The sequence below is a fragment of the Uloborus diversus genome, chromosome 7 (assembly GCF_026930045.1).
Source record: "Uloborus diversus isolate 005 chromosome 7, Udiv.v.3.1, whole genome shotgun sequence".
Taxonomy (NCBI): Eukaryota; Metazoa; Arthropoda; class Arachnida; order Araneae; family Uloboridae; genus Uloborus; species Uloborus diversus.
In genome coordinates this window covers 68538332-68558038 of record NC_072737.1, presented here as the reverse complement: position 1 = coordinate 68558038, position 19707 = coordinate 68538332, and the positions used below count along the sequence as shown (strand labels likewise).

The window sequence follows — 19707 nt, the reverse complement described above, 5'->3', positions numbered from 1 at the left end:
ATCACGATTGCTAATTGTTTTCATTTGACCCTCTTTGATGTCCGTGCCTTTTTCAACCTCCACCATCCTCTGCAGACGCGACTCCTCCCGGTAGCCGCTGCTCCTGGTCGGTGGTGTCCATGTCCTAGACACACGCACGCTCATACACATACACACATACGCACTCACACACATGCACACACACCGACGTGCATACACACATATTTACGCACACACACAAGCCTACACATACACTACTATATACACGTAACCGGCCAAGAGGAGGGACAGAATAAGAACCAGCGAGAAGAAACAAGCGAGTGGGGTAGTAACCAATGAGCAGGGTCCTGTCGCAACTCGTGATTGCGAAAAGCATAGTTTGAATTCAAAATTTTAGAATTCAAATTAATTTTCCTTTTTTTTCGAAATCGAAATTAAAGCAACATGTTACTAAACTTTTTAAAATCTATTCAGAGGTGTAAAGCATTAACATTTTGGCATGCAAAATTTCAATCATTTAGCCCCTTAGCGATGATTCAGGGATACAACTCATCACGAAAGAAAAACTTTAAACTATCTCCTGATTTTTTTTTTTTTTTTAAATTGCCGTTTATCTCCGAGGAACAACATGCTCTCTGCACAAACGCCCCAGCAAATATGTTGGATCCCATAAGCCTTATTATATAATTAAATCACTTTATCTAATAAATCATCATTATTCTTAAAATTAACTTAGTGTAGAGTTTCTTTAAATCTTATTTGGAGCTCATCAGTGGGAAGCTACAATTTATAACGATATATACCACGCAATAAATAATTATAAAGACTGTGACGTCATTTATATTTTCTGAAGGTTTTTTTTTTATCTCCCTGTCAAATTAATCTCACAGAAAGTTATCGTATTAGTGCGCGGAGATGTGAATTTCAATGTGCTCGGAGATTTATCGCTTTAGAGAAGAAAGTAAATGTGTCTTGTACTTCGAAATAAAATCTTTACTCATGCAAATTTGTTTTACATAAAACATATCAAAATAAGAATATGTGAATGTTTTCAATGCAATACTATGGTGTCTACGAGTATAATCATATTCATACAATAAGTTACTATCATATAACTGAATATGTATCGATATTAAACAATGCAATTCTAACCATTGGTTAGTATTCCTTAGATTGAATAGTAATTTTTTTTTTTTTCGGTGGAGTAAAAGTACGAGTTAGAAATTTTTCATTTATTTTTCGTCGTAAAAAAGCTTACCTACTTTCCTAACGTTTTTCTAATATCTCTTCCTATGAGATAAATTATGATCCGGACGTGGAAATGTGCTTAGTTATGATTTAATACTAAACTAAAACCTACAAGTTTTAAAACGACGAAATTTACAGCACACTTGATTCAATCAACTTCAATGCAAAGATAAGTTTACCTTTAAATTTTCTGGCACCTAGCCTGAGGCACCTAATTTCAAAAATGTATCAAAATTAAACAATATTTAGCATTGATCAAGTTAAAATGTTGTAAAGAAATTATATCAAAAAAATGTTAAATAGTTTTAAAACACGGATCGATAAAGTGAAAATAAGCCACAAAATCTTTCTAGTATTTTCATATTTGACCCGACCACGTTATTGTTTCTTGAAAACAAAAATAGTTTCAAAAAAGTATATTACTTTCAACTAAGTTTGAAATTTTACAGATTTTAAATAATCAAGCAAAGAAGTTTTCAAAAAATCAACAAAATGCTTCACATGCTGTGTGTTTTCTGTGTTTCTTTTAAGTTGCAATGTTTTCTTTCGTTATTTATGCTACTGTAAATGTAGGAATGGCTTTTATCTTTTATTTGTGCTTTAAACTGTGATTTAAATAAACAATGCCAAATTTAGTTCACTTTATTCATTCTTTATATTCTTTTCAATTTTTCAGCTTCATCATGATTACCTATCTTTTCACCCCCATCATTTTATGTGCTTTGCTTAACATAACCGTGCGTTCAAGTTGTTCTGTTGTCTCAAGTTCTTGCTTCTTGTGTATATGTCTGCATGGGATTTCATATGCATGCTTGTTGAGCAGGCATTAGAATGCTAAAATGTCCAGCTCCTATTGGATGTTACTTTATTACGTCACTAACCTAACTGGTGAAAGGAGTCGCTAACACAGCAGAAAAGCCTGCTTTGCTTTTTGTTTGTACACTAATTTTTGTCCGTGTCACCAAATGGACAAGAAGTGTTCCTTTTGCTCCAGGCACAAAAGAAAATCCTCAGCTCTATAGCCAAACATGAAAATATTTTTTTTGCTCTTCAAAAATAATGCATTTTAGAATAGATTCAATGCTTCAAGTGTCTGGGAAGATTGTGGAATACCAGAGTGGATGCTTATAGAAGCTCTGATATATAATATCAAAATAGATGCCTTCTGTGTCATTGAAGATTCTAGAATAAAACAAGATTTATTTTGCCAGGTAGGTTGAATACAGTTGAAATAAGCAGCCTAACTTACTTTGAATAAGAATTTTATTTTCTAATTGCTGGGGGGAGGGGGGAACGTATTTTGAAATAACGTAATACAATTTTAACATGTTTTGTTACTTCTTTAAGCACATGCATGTAATCCATCTGATATTAAACTGGCGGAATAATAAGTTCAACCTATTAGCATTTTTTTAAACTAATGTTGCCTCAGAAATCAATTTTTTTCAAAAAGTTTCTCTCTCTTTTTTTCTTTCTTTTCTCAGTTTAAATTTTTCACTTATTCAATTGAACTTTTGCAGGATCTTAAAAACCACGGAAAAATAAATTTGAAAACAAATGTTAGACGCCGAATATACCGATTAAATAAGTTTTAATTGTTATAAATACTCGTACTACTGTAAGCGAAAGTTGCTTTGTGTTTTTTTTTAGGGGGGGGGGGGGGGCTCATTTCGTTTAAACCGAAAAAATCGCTTCAATCTTAGATATATTTACTACCATATGTAGCTATACACTTCGGTTATTTAACAACATGTAAATGTAAATTAAATGTAAAAGTAGGATGCAGTTACAGACAATAATAATAGTCGCAAAGTCACCACTCAATGAAGTTGAACTTTGTGACAGTTTTCTATTTAAACGTATAGGAAAAGCATGCAGTAACAATGAGTATTTTGTGCTGTAAGTTACCACCCCAAGCCAGGGAAAGGCAGAAATACATGAAATACACCGCCAGGTCAGTTATTCCATCCGAGAACTGCAGTTTCATGCTTTTTAGCACTCACCAGCCCCGAATAGGAAGTAACTGAGCTGGAGGCGGAAAACCTCTTAAAGGAGCGAAAAGAGCCAAACAAACTGGTAGCTAATGTAGAATTAGCACACCGATTGATAGAAAGTAATGAAAACATCCTATGGACACTCACCGTGACGTCATCAAATCAACTAACCAGTGCAACCGGTTCCTCGATTCGAACATACCCAATGTTGCACTATAAACTTTGATTTTAAAATCCAGAACAAATAAAAAAAATGCATACATATAGAAGTACAGTCTTTAAAACTTCACTCACAATTTACAATTTAAAAAAATGACAAAAATTAATTCTGAATGCTTTTGATAAAAACATTACCTATCGTTTCAGACTTTACAGTTTCATAACTTTACGTTTAACCTTATCTTATTAATCTACTCTAATCACTTTTAAAAACATCTGTTGTTTCTTTGTTTGGGTGGATTTATACTGTATAAAACTCCCGTGCCATAAACATGTCATCGGGCTCTGGAGGTCACTTCGAACTTTTCTTCGGTCGTTTAACAATAAACCCCAGACCTGCTTCTCAAGAGCTTTCCTAAGATCAAATCATTTTCATATACGATAGCAGCATAATTTAAAGCTTCTATTACATTCTTTAGTTACTTGTTATAAAGTTCTTAAGTTGCAAATAAATTACGATTTGAATTGTATGTTTCGTCAAAAAAGTTACCTTTACCAGGAACGGACAACTGTTCACACAAAAACTGCAAACCACTGACGTTATGACAATTTTTAACTGTCACACAGTCCCGCCATGAAGCTTGCTAAAGCCAGACTGTCGTCCTGTTAACGTCTTGATAACAAGACTGGCGTCTTACTCCTGTCTAATTTTGGAATGTTCCAGGAATAAAAATATTAGTTTTCGTCAAAAAGCAGAAGTGAATCTACTAATGGTCAAAAAATGGCAAATTGAATACAAATACACGCAAAGGCGGATTTAGCTTTTGATTTTGGAGGGAGGTTAGTCATTATAGAAGCATGACTGCAGAAATAGAAAGGGGGTCATAAATGTACTATTCGGCCACAAATTTGGTTTCTCCCGACAATTACTTTAAACTGAAGTTCCCAAAACTCAGTTTTAGGCTTTCTTTGATTTAAGGCAAGATTATGTCCTGGCTTTATCTGTGTTCAAAGACATGGTTGTATTATTGACTTCGTACATTTTGGACGTTTATTAAACGGAAATAAATATAATTCCTAATTTTGAAGAAATTTATTGCATGAATACGAACAAATGTGAAATAAATGAATACTTTTGCGCAGAGAAGTAATAACCAACGTTTTGTAGCACAAAATTATAGATTACTGCAGACAAGTATTTCGGGGTTTCAAGGAACCCATTTTTCAATGCCAAATAGTGAGTGTTTGGATGTAAAGATTTTGGATGTAAAGATACCCGGTAACTTTTATCGGGTATCTTTACATCCAAAAGCTCTCTATTGAAAAACGATTCCTTGAAACTCTGAAGCACGTACCTGCAGTAATCTGTAATATTGGTGCTACAAAACGTTAGTTATTTCTTTTTCCGAATAAATGTGTTTTTCAGGACGAAGAAAATAGTTACTGTGCATTTAAAAAGGAGAAATCACCTGAACTTAAGCGGTATATTTTGTAACAAAAGCTAAATGCAAGACTCGGTCTTATTTTCGGAGAAACACGGTCCGAAATGCGATTCCATGTGCACGAAAACTTATAGCTGAATAAAAAACACGCGAATTGAGAAGAGTGATGAGAGGGAGCAATATTGTTATGGCAGAGGCTATTTTAAATCGCACTAGAACACAAATCATCCTCATCCTAGATTTATGTACAAGGAATGTCATTTTCTGCTTATACAATATAGTTGAATAGCTTTCTGTTTGATTTCATACTTACACTAGTTTTTGAGATAGGATTGTGAAGTTAAGCTGTGAAAAGACTTATTATGCAGTGCATACTGATTTTCCCATGTAATAGAAACCAACGTATATCTGCTCATTTAATAAATTGCAATAAATTTCCATGTGTTCCACGCTGTTTACGCTTAAAATGAAAATGGATGAATTCAGGCAAGACGAAATGTTTATAGTACTCCTGGAAATCAATGTTCAGAAAAAAAAGGTCGGTCTGCTTGGGGGTTTATGACAGTCTTCGTTTTCGTCATAACTTGATGTAGGCAAACGTGATGTGACGTCTTACCTTGATGGCATTCTTGAATAAAATATTAGGTCTATCGGATCGTGGTGAAAAGTAGAGTACGTAATTTTATTCCTGGATTTCAGCTCCAAAAGGGAACATAATAAATTTTTGCAGAAAGGGTGGAAATTTCAGGAAATAAAATGACTAGGAGAACAATAAACTAAATAGATGCAAGTATATTTCGAATAATTTTCTTTTGGATAAATGTTGATTGGAAAAAAAAATCTTTTAGACCTTTAAACTATTGAAAATAATAAATATTCCTTTTTTTTTTTTTTTTTTTTGAGCAGAGGAAGTGGAGTGTTTTTCGCGTATTTACAAATTGATGTATTATCCTTCTTTGAACCTTCTAAAAGTTTTAACTAGTCAGAGATGGACATTAACCTTAGTTGAATTCTATAGGAAGTTATTTTTCAGTCTTATAAAGGGTTTTGATAACATTAGGGCATATTACGGTATGTTTAGCTAAACATATTTTGATTTTTTTTTCTAATATATTGCGAAATAATCTCAAAAGTTAAAAATATAATAACCTCGCTTAATGTAGAGTTCAAAATGACTTGGCCAAAAGGTAAAATTCACGTTGTTTGAGACATCTTTTAGAGACCAACCTTATAACCTATCTTCAACGGGCATGCTTTTAGCGTGCATTCTATAGTGAAAAGACCACCACACCAAGAATAGTACAGTAAAATTGGGCCAAAAAATGACCAAATCCAAACATCCAAAAAAAAAAAGGTGAAACCTGTTGCAAATACTTCTTACCCTTCCAGCAAGAAGGGGTAAAAAGTCCCAGCACTTTGCGCGTCGGGTTTTGGGGGGAAGGGGGGACGAAATAATCCTCTATATAATAAAAATTTCTATTACTTAAAAAATCTCAAACTCGCAGAAACCACTCTATAATAGTAAAATAATAAACTCTCACAGAAAAAAATTCTAATTAACAGGGGTGCACAGGCGGGGGGGGGGGGAATGGGAGGGTTACGGAGCAGCTTTGCGTCATTGGAATTTTTAAGGCAGTTTTTTCAAGGGGTATTTCTTTCTTTTTTGAGGGCTTTTATTCTGGATGGGTACTCCGTCACACTTAAGGGGTGCACCATTGCTTTTTTGGGGGGGGGGGGATCCTGAATTTGCAATCTAAAAACAACGATTGCAGTTAAGTTTACGAAAAAATTTCCCTGATTTCAACTATTTCAAAGTACAAAATGCCACACAATGAAATGGTAATGTCAGAATGATAATTCTAAAAGATCTAAGCGAGCTCAGTAACCAAATTATTTGTGATTGGAGTTATTAAACTGTTTAGAGCGCTGGAAAACAAAATTCCTGTGCAGCATAAAAAAGTCCAAATTGACCAAAGTTTCCCTACTTCTTCTTGATTAACTTACTTCAACTTTTCTACAATCTTTTGCCATCATCGTAAGGGGGGACAAACCGAAATTGCCAATACTGAGACGGGCAATGCTGCAATTCTGCATCCTCTAAGTCGGTGGGGGTTCTCATTTGCAAACACCGAGCTACCTCTCTTTTACGCAGCTGGTTATGTGAATTATGCTAAATATGCGGACATATACTTGTAACACTATCTGAAACTTTTGAGTACATTATGCGATAAAAAAAAAAAATTTGATCACATCAAACATCAGCTATCCAACTATGTAACGCAGTGACAAATTCAGGTGGTCCAGAACCTGTAGTGATTCAACGACAGAACAAGTCTTGATGGGAGCAATACAACAATAGAATGCTAAATATTTAAACCTTTTTGTTTCCCAGTTTGGAAATCACAATCCGTTTCTAAAGTCCCCAGAAGTTTCCTACCTCTCAAGTTGGTAGTGGTATTGCTCGCTGATGATAAGGTGAGTTACGACGAGAACATTAACGTTCAGGTAGTAACATCAAAGGATATTGAAGGCAAACAATTTTGTGGCATTTTCTTTGTAAAAGAGGTAAGCAGTTATGTCTTTAGCTTCTGTTACGAGAGTAGTTACTATCTGTAAAGATGTGTAAGCCCAAACCATCTTTTACACCGAATGGTATGAACAGTAAAGATGGAATTACAAATTGTTAAAAAATTCTGGTGCGAGTTATGCGCTGATCCTCCATCAGTATTCGATGAATCTGGTTTCAGAAGGAAAGAAGACTTGTATCGTTAAAGTGCTATTACCTGAAGCAAAAGGTTCATCCACCATCACAGAACGAACAGCTGGTGTCATATATGAGGCAGTGAGAAGCAAAGGGATGTAAGTGGACATTTCAAGTTTTGAATAAAACGCGTTTAAAGATAAAATCCTCGGTAGACTTTCATTGATTTTCTTCTATAAATCATGCTGTATAGAAGCAACTACCAGGTCTACTAGTACCATCTCTTGCCCCAAGATAGAGGAGAGGTTCACCAACCATTTGTACTGGTTATCTCCAATTTTTTTAATTTTGCCACTTACATCCCTTTGCTTCTCACTGCCTCATATGTAATAGATGGAAGATACCTGCTTGATCATATATTTGGTAATGATCTGTAAGCTTCAAAGAAATATGCCAGCAATGCAGTGTATAGGTAACTTGTAAGTATGGGAAAAGCCAGTGTCATTTTTGATGGGTGCAAAGAAAGCACCACAGAAATATAATGTGCGTCCTATTACAACAGCCAAGCCTTCTGCTCTAGAAGACTTTCTGCGTCTCAAATCTTGTGCTTGCTCTGAGGGGTTCATTGGATATAGTGAATGTTTGAAAAGTCTGAAAGTGGACTGAAGTGCTCAATTATATGCACAGACTGTGTTAGACATATCTGCAACAATAACGATTTTGCTGAGGATGTAGATTCCAAAAAACATCTTGATGACGAAGACTTTTTGTTACAAGCTTAGAAGAAATCATTTGAAAGCAAAAAACAGCTCAGCGTAATTTTTCTGGCCATTTAATCAAATGTGCACCATCAGAGGGGGTGGGGGGAGAAGGATAATATTTTAGTATATAATTTCGTTTTGGGAGGTGAACTACTGTTCTTATGGGGTGAACAGTCCTGATTTAATGCATTTTAGATTTGCATGAAATAATACTTCTACTTGAAATAAAGGGGGGGGGGGATTTATTTTATTTGGCGGAGGGGGGTATGCTGTAGCTTTGAGAGGAGGTGCACCATCGATCTTGGAGGATGGACACACTTGATTTCTAACTTTAACTTAGCATAAAATAATGTTTCCATATGAAATGTATGGAGGGGGTTTCGGGGGTACTGCTTCGTTTTACGGGGATAGGGGGGCTCTGTAGCATTGGCGAGTTATGTCATCCCTCTTTGGGGTCAAACATCTTTAATTTCATGCTTTTAAATTTAGTATAACATAATTTTAAATTTACTCTAAAAATTCTGGAAAAATACCCTAAACAGCAATTTTTAGCCGCCCCCCATTCCAAAACTCGACGCACAATGGGGTGGGACTTTTTACCTGTTCTTATTGGGAGGGTAATAAACAATTTGCACCAAGTTTAGCTTTTTTTTTTTTTTTGGATGTTTGGGTCCGACCCCTATTTTTACTGTACTGGCTGATTTCCAAGAAAGGTTGGTGGAAGTGAAAAACATAGAAAAGCAAACGATTACAACATCAGGACAAATGATTTATTTATTTATTTATTGCAGAGTTTGGGCCGTTAGAAAAAGAGGATATCAGCATTTATTAAAGCAATTTCAGGTAAAAGCTATTGTAGTGTTCGAAAAGTTCTTGACATATTTTAAAAATTCATATTAAAGCAACAATTTGTCATTTGAATATGCGGTTTGCGCTAAAGTAAATATGTGTAAAATATGTCAAGGGCGCCCATATGCAAAATTGTAAGGGGGTGGGGCTCAGATATTTTCCCCACGGTTTATCAGGATATTTTCCCCAAGGAAACTGATTTCAGTGCAGATTAGAGTTATTAAAATTTGACATTTTTAATAACTTATTCATTAACGGCTGGAGAAAAAATGCTTTTACATTTTTACAGAGAAAAAAGCACTAAAAGCAAGGAAGATCTAAATTCTAAGGGGGGGCTTGAGCCCCTTTTGCCCCCCATATGGGTGCCCTTGAAATATGTATAAAATCGAAATTAAAAAAGGAAGAACAGAAAAATGTGTAATCACAACTAACTGCTGTATCTCACAGCAAGAAAACAAACGTCATGTTAGGTGTTTAATTATTTTATTTATTAAACAGAAAGCAATGCCTTTCATTACCAGAATTCAATGTGTTCGCCGTATGTTGCTCGATACTAGAGTTCATCCCATGTCCACAAACGTAAACTCTGGTAATGAAAGGTATGTCATAAGACGTTTCTTTGAATGACGACCTTAACTAGAGCTTATTTTAGTGGTAGAACTTACAACAGCAGTACCCAGAAAAATCATGCTTGGGTTTAATTTTTGATTAGATCTTATTTTCGTACTTTTCTATGGTTTTTCAGCACTATTTAAAGTGCATGTCCAGTTATTGCAATAAATACTTGTCTTATTTTTAGCACATAAATATTTTTAAGTGTACCGAGTAAAGTTTTACTTTTATATTTATTAATTTATTTATTACTAGAGGACCCGTCAGACATTGTTCTGTTCAAACTTTGTAAATTGAAAAGTTGAAAAATTTCAATACACTATCAAGTGTTTGAATTTTTTGTTGAAAAAAAAATTAGGAAAAAGAAAATGTTTTAAACTGTTGGGTGTCAGAATGCGTGTATTAATTACACAACTTGATTTATCTAATGCCCACTGATCAATTGTTTTATTAACTATTTTTTCTCGCGTACTTGAAAGATCTTCATAGATTGTATGATTTGTTCCTTTCGCCATACTCAAAGGATAAAAATCGTCCTCAGATATTAAGTGTAAAAAACTAACTTCCCATCTAAAATTAACGACAAATCACGCCGCAACATCCCCCATGTAAAAAAGAATATAACAATCGAAAGAATATCGTTTAAAAAATGATAAATTTAAAAACAGTTCTCTGAATAACTAACTCATCTCCCTCCCGATGTAAAATAAACACATTCTTCAACTAAAATGACTAAACACTCTTTAAAAACCAACAACAATTCTTCTCAATTTAAAATATTTCGCCAAATAAACAAAAAATGCAATAAATTACATTAACAGTAGCTTCAAAATGCAAACAAATAATACCGCAACTCTATTGTTTATGGCCAAATTCGCCAAGCTACCGCGTTACTGTAATCCAGCCGATCAGTGAGCGAAGCAAACTCCGATCGATGAGCGTCCGATCTTTTGAACGAAAACTTTTAAATCTTGCTCTCTCGCTGAGCATTTGTCTCGCTATATTTTCTTGCGTACTTAAATAATCTTCATATATTGGGGGATATTTCGATAATTGGGAATCTGGCGCGGTCGTCTCATTTTTGGTGTAAATAATTTAATTTTGGTAACCCTGCTGATTTATAGTAACCTCATGTGAATAGATGTTTCCGATCTCTTTGATTTGATTTGCAAAGAAAAATACCTCTCGCGCAGGCGCTGGAACCAAAAATTGACGCCAACGAAGAAAGATCGCCAGATTCACAATTATCGAGATATCCTCCTGTTGTAATTTATCTGGAGGAAAATAAAGTTTGCTTCGTCTTTAAATTCCACCGTCTTTCCCTTTAATAATGTACTGATTAGTTTGATAATCCTTAAAGTATTCTTGACATTGGTGCCAAAACTCAGATGGATTTGAGCTGAGAATCAAATGTTGCTAGGTACGGTACTTTCTGATCATTTGGTTATTGAAAGAAATCCGATTTCTTTCAGTACTTAACTTTAAAATATATCACGAGACCTAAAACCGTCGCTTTCAAGAAATGAAGGCTTCACCCTCTTTCTCTCTCTACGTATTATCTATTCTCAAATGCCATGTCACAGTAGGAAATTTCATTATAAAAAGCAGAGCTGGTTTTCTTATTGTCCTTTTTGCAACGGGTTAAATATTTATTTCAATTCTCGCTCATTAATAGGCTAAAATAAATATTAATCATTTGGGAAATGTAACCATCCAATGTTTAAATTAATTAATTACTTAACAAAAACGTTTCCGATTCGATCCATTACGCTTCGAAACTATGCTTGCCACAAATTAATTACACACAAAAAATTTGATCAAAATCGGTCCAGCCGTTTAAAAGCCTTATGGTGACACACGTCCGCACAGAAGATTTTTATATATTAAGATAAGATTTAATGAAAACACGCTTGTCTAGCGCATATTCGTTTTCTTTTAAGTAGATGTTGCCATACTACTCAAATAACATTTGTGCTTTACCGCCTGTATGAAAATGGTATATATATATATATATATATATATATATATATATATATATATATATATATATATATATATATATATATATATATATATATATTATATATATATATTATATATATACATACATATATATATACTGTCTATTTAGCCTTTTAGCAGACCTAGTGCGATCCCCCGATAAGGCACTTACATGTGTCACCATTAAGGCGCGGATGTCAAAGGCACGGATAATTTGGCCGCCCAGTTTCCACCAGATGGAGGCACCTGTGCTCTCTCTTGATGCGAAATTCCACTAGGAATTTAATTTTGGCGAGGGAATTCTAAGCCATTCGAATACCCTAGCGATCTTTTATATGGCACATAATTATACGACATGGGCGCTGATGATTTTCTGCATCTCTAAAATCCACCGACTGACCACCTCAGGCCGGCCAGAAGCCGGGTCCACAGGCGTAGAAGGCCAGCGCCTAACCATTTGTTAACTCAAATTTATTTCAGTCACTAGGCAGTTTTAATTTAAGTTGTTTACCACTTGAATGTTTTAGGATTTAGATTCGCTTTGCTAAATTGGGAAAATATAAATGAACTTACAGCGATACTCAAGGGTCGAGTTCCAATAAATTTCGTGCGAAAGAAGGTGGTAGATTATGCCATTGCGAATTTTACAGAAACTCCAAACAACGGTGAATCCAAGAGAGAGAGCAAAAAGAATGCGTGTACCACTTCCCTCGAGCTAAACCTAAATTTAAATTTGCTTATAAAAACACTACACCTCTTTCTTAATCTCGTTTCATACATGGATTTCTTGCTTGATGAGTTCGAAAGGAACTTGATGCCTTCTTAAGCAATAAGGGCGTATCTGATTTTTTTCTTTTGTCGTATCTTTTTCAGTTATAGATAGTAAGCAACGCCGTGAGAAGCATTCGCGTTGAAAGTTTAAAACCCTGCTGCAAAAAACACATGTAACAACACCATACGGAAAATTAACATATTCGCCATGTAGAAAATTACCGAACTCAAACGCTCACGAACGCATAATCTTCTAAAGTTCTATGTGTTTAACGGGTGTATGAAGTGTCTGGTGTTATACACTAAAAAAGCGAAGAGCATTCCCGCTGCATTAATGTAAACTCTTAAATTGTTATACGCAAATTAATAGCCTTAAAAATGCTGTAAGTGTAACTCGCCCAAACAGGGACTTTATTTTCGCACCCTTTGGTTGAAAGCCGAACGCTCTACCGACTGAGGAATCCCACACACCTTTTCAGCTTTGCAAACGGAAGTTTTTAATTTAAATGAACGAAACCATCAGGTTTCTTAAGTGGATTTTTTTAAATAGGTAAAATGTAAACTCTACTTCTTTACTTTTCTCTGGAATCAGGGAAAAATCTTTATGACGACCTTTATTTTGGGCAAATCTAACCTGGCAGCACCATAAAACACCTTTGAGAAGTAATGATTAGACTTACAATGCATTTGTAAAGATAATATATGTGGATAAATAAGAATCGATAGTGTAAATACCGATTGGTGCACTCAAAACAGTGCAAATAGAAGGAGAGTGAAACAACTAATCAAAAAATGCAGATAACCAAGGGTTAATCTTTTGACAAACGCCTTCCTTGAATAGGAGGGCAGTTTTGTAGTAGTTCCACTAATTTTTGGGTCGGTAAATGAGATCAAGATTTTTGCGGTTATTCATTAGTATCTTAGTAAAGCACTGAAAGCATTTTTCCGTAACGAGGTCCAAAGTTTAAACGTATCCAGCTCATTAATTTTTCATATGTGTTTTGCACCATTTGCAAGGTAATTATAATTAGTCCCACTTCCAAAATGCTGTACAAAGATAACCACTGGTCAGAATGCATTTAAACTTGAGCTGAATGTACTATAAGAAAGGAAAAACTGTATAGCATAAGAAAAATCTCTTTCCTGTCATGATGTGTGCTGATCTTATAATGATGTCAAAGCAATTGATTTCCTCCCTCTTCCAGATTTCACTTCAAAAGAGTCTTTCTCTTTGAAATTCTCAATCATTTTCTTCACATCCTTTTCAGGTATCCGAATACGACGAGTCATTTTTCACGCTCTTTAATGACCAGAATTTTCTTTAGGGTTGCTACGTTGCCGTACTCACAAAGGACCTTCTTCAACAGAGTATGATATTTCATTAAAAGACACATTTAACTTGGGACTTTTTTTTTTTTTTTTTTGATTTCATACCATCCCATTGAAGAAGGGACTCTTCAACTATAATTAGTTCAAATTTGAAGTCATTGTCCAGTGACACTTTTTATGGTATTTTGAATGGAGGGCTTTAATTACGTGTGAAATCACCTGTATGTTAAACATCGTCTATCTTGATTGGGACTTCTAAAGCAAATCATTATCCGAAGTTCCCTACATGGTTTGGACTTGTTGGCAGATTTTAGTCCCATGGTTCTGGTTGATGACTAACCAGTCTCGATTCGTAACAGCGAAATGCAAGAAATGAATTTTTGTAAACAATTGAGAAAGCATTTTCATTCACCCAAAACAAAATTTGAAGACGTTACGATTGTACAAAATATTTATAAACTCCGCTCGTCCTCCATCCCTTGACGAAACTCCTGAATTGGAAATTTGATTTCAATCAGCAAAAATTGCTAATTTTGCTTTATTCTAATTGTGTTAACCAAATTGCGTTTGGCTAAGAATTGATTTTCATACTTCTTCCTCCCATCTTTCAGGAGTTACACAATCCGGAGGTGTGGATCCCGTCTACCAGCTACTGAAGCAAGCCGGAGACTTGGGCGGGGCTCCCAAAAGGGGGGACAAGGACAAAGACTATTCACTTTGCGCCTCCCCCCGAGAACACGGAAGCAACAGCTCTAGCCTGACTTCCCTGCAGCAGCAGCGATGGACTCGATCCAACGCCTCTTCGTCGGCTTCTTCTTCGTCGTCCTTTCTCCTCACTGTGTCCGGAAGTCATCCGGACCATGCCTCCACATCAGGTGAATAATCACGCTCGCAAACACTCTAACACTTTCCGGTATGAGCTTCAGCCACAGCGACGGCCACTGTGGCTTTTAACGACCAGATAGTTATTGAGTGAATCCATGGTCTTCTGGAGATAGAACGCTAAGCCTGTTGAATCGTTGATAAAATCGGTTATAGCTTTAAATGAAAAATCAGTATATATATTTTTTGTGCCGCAATATGAGTAAAGTGAAAATCCATTGTAAATAAAGCACAAATTCACAAGAAAATACAGCATATAGCTATTTCAAGGCCATGGGCGTAGCCAGAGGAGGACAAGGAGGGACAACTGCTCCTCCCTAGAAGAGAACCTCTGACTCCCACGCTCTTTAAAAATGTCACCAAAGATAATTTAAAACTGCAATTTTAAGGGTTTCAATTTCGAAACATTTACGGGGGAGAGCGACATGACCGATTTTTCTGCTCTCATCTGACGAAAAAAAAAAGCATGAAATGTTCTTATTATGGGCTAGGAGGAAATGATTTCAAGCAATTTCCAAGTTTCGTTTTGTACCAAGGGGGGGGGGGGAGAGGGAGGAGGTAACTAGAATTAGAAACCACTATCTTGTTGCCCCTATGCTTACCCTTCTCTAATAGGAATCCTGGCTACGCCTATGTACTACAGTGGAGCCTCTTGACCAGTGCGAAAAGCAGTTCTGTCATGACTTTCTTGTTCCGTGGAGAGCTTTTTGCACTGATGTAGCTTTGAAATAGCTGTATGCTGTATTTTCTTGAGAATTAGCTTTATATTCGTTGCGTTTTCCCTTTACTCACGGTTACAACTTTGTTGTTAAAATTCACCTTCCTACTTAGAATATATAATGCTCCCTCCTTCTCAAAATTGTCCCTACATTTCGGTCAAACATTTAAATATTTTTTTTTTACTGAACATTGAAACTGACGATTTAATGATCAAATTTAAACATTTTTCATGAATCTGCAAATCGAAGTTGTGTTCTTTCTTCTAAATTGAAACCAATTGCACTTTACCAATTATCATAGCATTTAAAGCTTTTATCTTAGTAATTCTTGAGTACTGCAACAAATATTATTTTTATGAAAAGTTTAAGAACATTTTTTTTTGTTATGCATTTTTTTTAACGGAGTATTTATAAATGCTACAGGCCTCCATATTCTCTCCCAGAAGGCTGTGATGATTGAGATATCAAAATAAAACCTTCATTATTCGACAGAAAAAAGAATGCAAATCATTTCACTGCACTTGCACTTGAAATCTGATAAAAAAGTAAATTCCTAAAATATTATTTTAATTTGTTGAATGTGCTTAGGTGCTTTCAATAAAATGGTAATTAAATTTTCTGAAATTGTGGTAAACATTCGTTAGGGAAAAACCTTCTTAAGAAATAGCGAATCAATCATTCTTATAAATATGTGCAATATAGTGTAAGATGACTGCTTTCTAATCAAAGTAATAGCTACATCGCAAAAAAATGATAAATTCAAAACAATGAAATAAATTGGTGGTAAAAAAAAGAAGCGAAAGGTGACTCAATAATTAGACTAAAAAAATTTTCAGAACTGCATATTATCCATTTTTACGGTAGAAAAGAATCTGATGAATTCCTTCCGATTACAGTTTTAAAAAATCTCCAAGCAATATAAACTGTAACCTTCTGCAAAACATTTTTACATATATTTTCTTTTATTGAGGAAACGAATGGTGACTGAAGCATTTATTCTTAAAGATATTCCAATCTGCTATGTACATGTATGCTATATCCTGTTAGTATTTGCATAAATAACTACATATCTAGAAAGGAAATCTTTAGAAATACAATTTTTTTTTATGTAAATGTAGCATTTCAAAATGACTGCTTTTAAAATTGTCACTTCAGCTCTCAATAAATTAATGAAGTAGTATATTGAATGAGTGAAAATTTTCAGACCTTCCTGCTTTGATTCAGATGTTAATATTGTGCAGATTCGGAAATTCCAAAAACAAATTCCAATTTTACAAATAATTTTGAAAATGAAGTAAACTTGTTACATCCGTAGAACCTTGGACTTCTTTACTAATAATAAAGCAGAAAGTCTCTCTGTCCGGAGGATGTCTGGATGTCTGTGACGCGCATAGCGCCTAAACCGTTCGGCCGATTTTCATGAAATTTGGTACAAAGTTAGTATGTAGCATGGGGGTGTGCACCTCGAAGCGATTTTTCGAAAATTCGATGTGGTTCTTTTTTTATTCCAATTTTAAGAAAAAAAAACTATCATAAATTACGAAATTATCATAACGTGGAACCGTAACATGGGCACAAGCCAATTGGCGAGATACGAAATTATCATAACGTGGAACTGTAACGTCGGTACAATCCAATTGGCGAGAAAATTCACCATACATTATTTGTAAATATACAAGCGAACCAAAAGACCTTTAATTTTTCTATTACGGGCGAAGTCGTGCGGGTGCCACTAGTATATAAATATAATTATAACTTTAAAATGTAATTTCAAAAACATACATACTTGAAGTTAAAAATACTTTTCATTATTCAACAGTTGATTTTATCTTTCGAAATTTTTTATTTATTATATTATCTCGCTTTTAAGCGTAATTAGTGTCGAATGGACTCCATTTTACATTTAACTGGCCCGTAGGTAGTCACTAAACCACGTTTTGTAAAAAAATATATACGTTTACGAAAATTATCACAGAAAATAAATTGGCGGAAATATAACTAAGTATCCCCCAACTACTAAAATAAGCAAACCCAAAAGAATAGTTGCTGGTGTAGACTCTTTTCCTTCTATCCTTTTAATTATCTCCAAAACAAATGTCAAATCGCGAGAAAACACAAAATAAGAATTTTACGCGAATAGACACTTTACCAAAGAATTTCTATTTGAAGGTTTTGCAGATGCTTATGTGAAATCTTATGTTATTACCTAGTCAATGTCTTTAATGTTACTCGAATAATACATTGCGATAGGTTCGTGTCGCATGAGTGTCTAAATGTTGCTGTAAAACTAATAAAATGCAACAAAAATACATGAAAAGGAGAATTAATACACCCCTGAAGTTTTAAAGCTATCGCTGTATTTAGAAGTTTTATTTGATACATGTTACTGTGTGTTTCTAATACTGGTATATTTAGAAATTAAACTTTGTGAGAGGAAACCAATTGATCATCATCCAATAGGAAATAAATGGCGTTTATTTTCTGTTATCATTCCATTGTTGGGAAATGTTATTTTAAACAAACATAAGGCTTCTGCTTCATTTGTTATGGCTGTAAATGGGTAACAATCGATAATCATAAGGCTTCTGCTTCATTTGTAATGACTGTAAATGGGTGACAATCGATAAACACAATGGGTGACAATCTTTTGCTTCATTTGTTATGGCTGTAAATGGGTGACAATCGATAAACTATAACACTGCTTCTAAAAATATAATTTCAGAATTTTGTTTGACAACTTGAGTCTCAGAGCCGTATAAAATAATAGTGAAAGCGAATGTGTTATTAATGGTTCACTTTTATCACTACAAGAAATGTTAGCAAAGGGGGTGGAGAGGGGGTGTCGGATTACTTAAAATTCTGTGTTTTCAAGTTGGGATGATATTTTAAAGAAAATTTCCGTTTTAAACTCAAAGGTTAAGAAAGGTAAAGGAAAAGAAAACTAACTGTGGACATGGTTTACCATCGAGACATACATTGAAAATACATTTAACTTCAAAGTATAAGCGTGTTTCGTTTTTGACTTATTATTAGTTTTTATTTAGTAATGATTTGCAGTAGGATTCTTTTGCAGGTAATTGACCAGCTATATATGGTAACAGGAAAAAATTCGAGTTTTGTAAATCGCTTTCGTTTAAGAAAGTTTTGTAACGATATTAATTCTTAAAAAAAAAAAAAAAAAAAAAACATTACTTTATTACTGAAGAGAAAAAAAAAGTATTAGTTTTTTTATCTAAGCTAAATATCACTAATTTCTAAGCTGAAATCTTCTACCTTTTGAAGCAACAAAAGGTAGAAAAGAAAATAATTGATACAGCAGGAAATACTTCTTCATCATTGGATTGAAATTTTTATTCAACTTCCTCAAATAATGAGTAAATAGGCTAACACTCATAATAAATAACATAATAAATTAAATGGAAAAACTCCACCATAACTTTGGAAATCTTTAAACCTTATACTCAAAAAATATTTACTGCTAAAAAAAATGAGCCCATGAGAAAACCTGTGACATCAAAACTCAATAGATAGTTTTTCAATCAAGAAAAGAAGACTTTTAAACTTAGCTGAAACCTAGACAACCGTATCCTCGTATCCATGACGTTAATAATAACTTGAAATGCCGAAGATGAGATGCGATATACCATTTTACTCAAATTTATTTTAAACAGTACTATCATGACACATTGTACTTTTACTACAACTTATTTACTATGCCGATAGATTACATTTTCTTTTCGAAAAAAAAAAAATTATGAAAAATGAATTCAAATCATATAATTGATACCATGTTTGCATGAATCTACTTTAAGATGAAATTGATAACCTACTCTAAAATTTATCGGCACGTTTACCAAAATCTGCATCAAAAATGAACATAATGACGAGGTCGTGAATGCATTCGACATTACGCGTTTGTCACCATTTACTTTTAATGACTGTAATATGATGTTAGGTTTACATCAAAGTTCATGCTTGCATTTGGTGAACGTGATTAGTATTCTCACAACCTTTGAGATACACTACCCTTAAAGATTTGTGTATTACTCACGCACACAGTAAACTCGTCCTGAACCTGAGAAGTTTGAAAAGGTTGTAAATGGCAGGCTGGTCGTTTCAAAGTTTTGTAAGGAAGGTGTATACACTATGCGTTCAATACACATTTCATGAAATAACAATAAAATGTATATACAGGGTGTTCCGTTTTAACTTGCAAGACCTTTATTTCCTCAACCGTTAGTCCTAGATGCATTCTTTCAA

The 19707-nt window shown here is 34.4% G+C and overlaps 1 protein-coding gene across 1 annotated transcript in view; it reads left to right on the top strand.

The window, feature by feature from the left end:
* LOC129227009 (uncharacterized) overlaps positions 1 to 19707 on the top strand; it is a 122819-nt gene that overhangs the window by 55226 nt on the left and 47886 nt on the right. The window contains exon 10 of the mRNA XM_054861639.1: positions 14458 to 14721. Within this exon, the coding sequence (XP_054717614.1) occupies positions 14458 to 14721 (264 nt within the window). The remainder of the gene's footprint in view (positions 1 to 14457; positions 14722 to 19707) is intronic.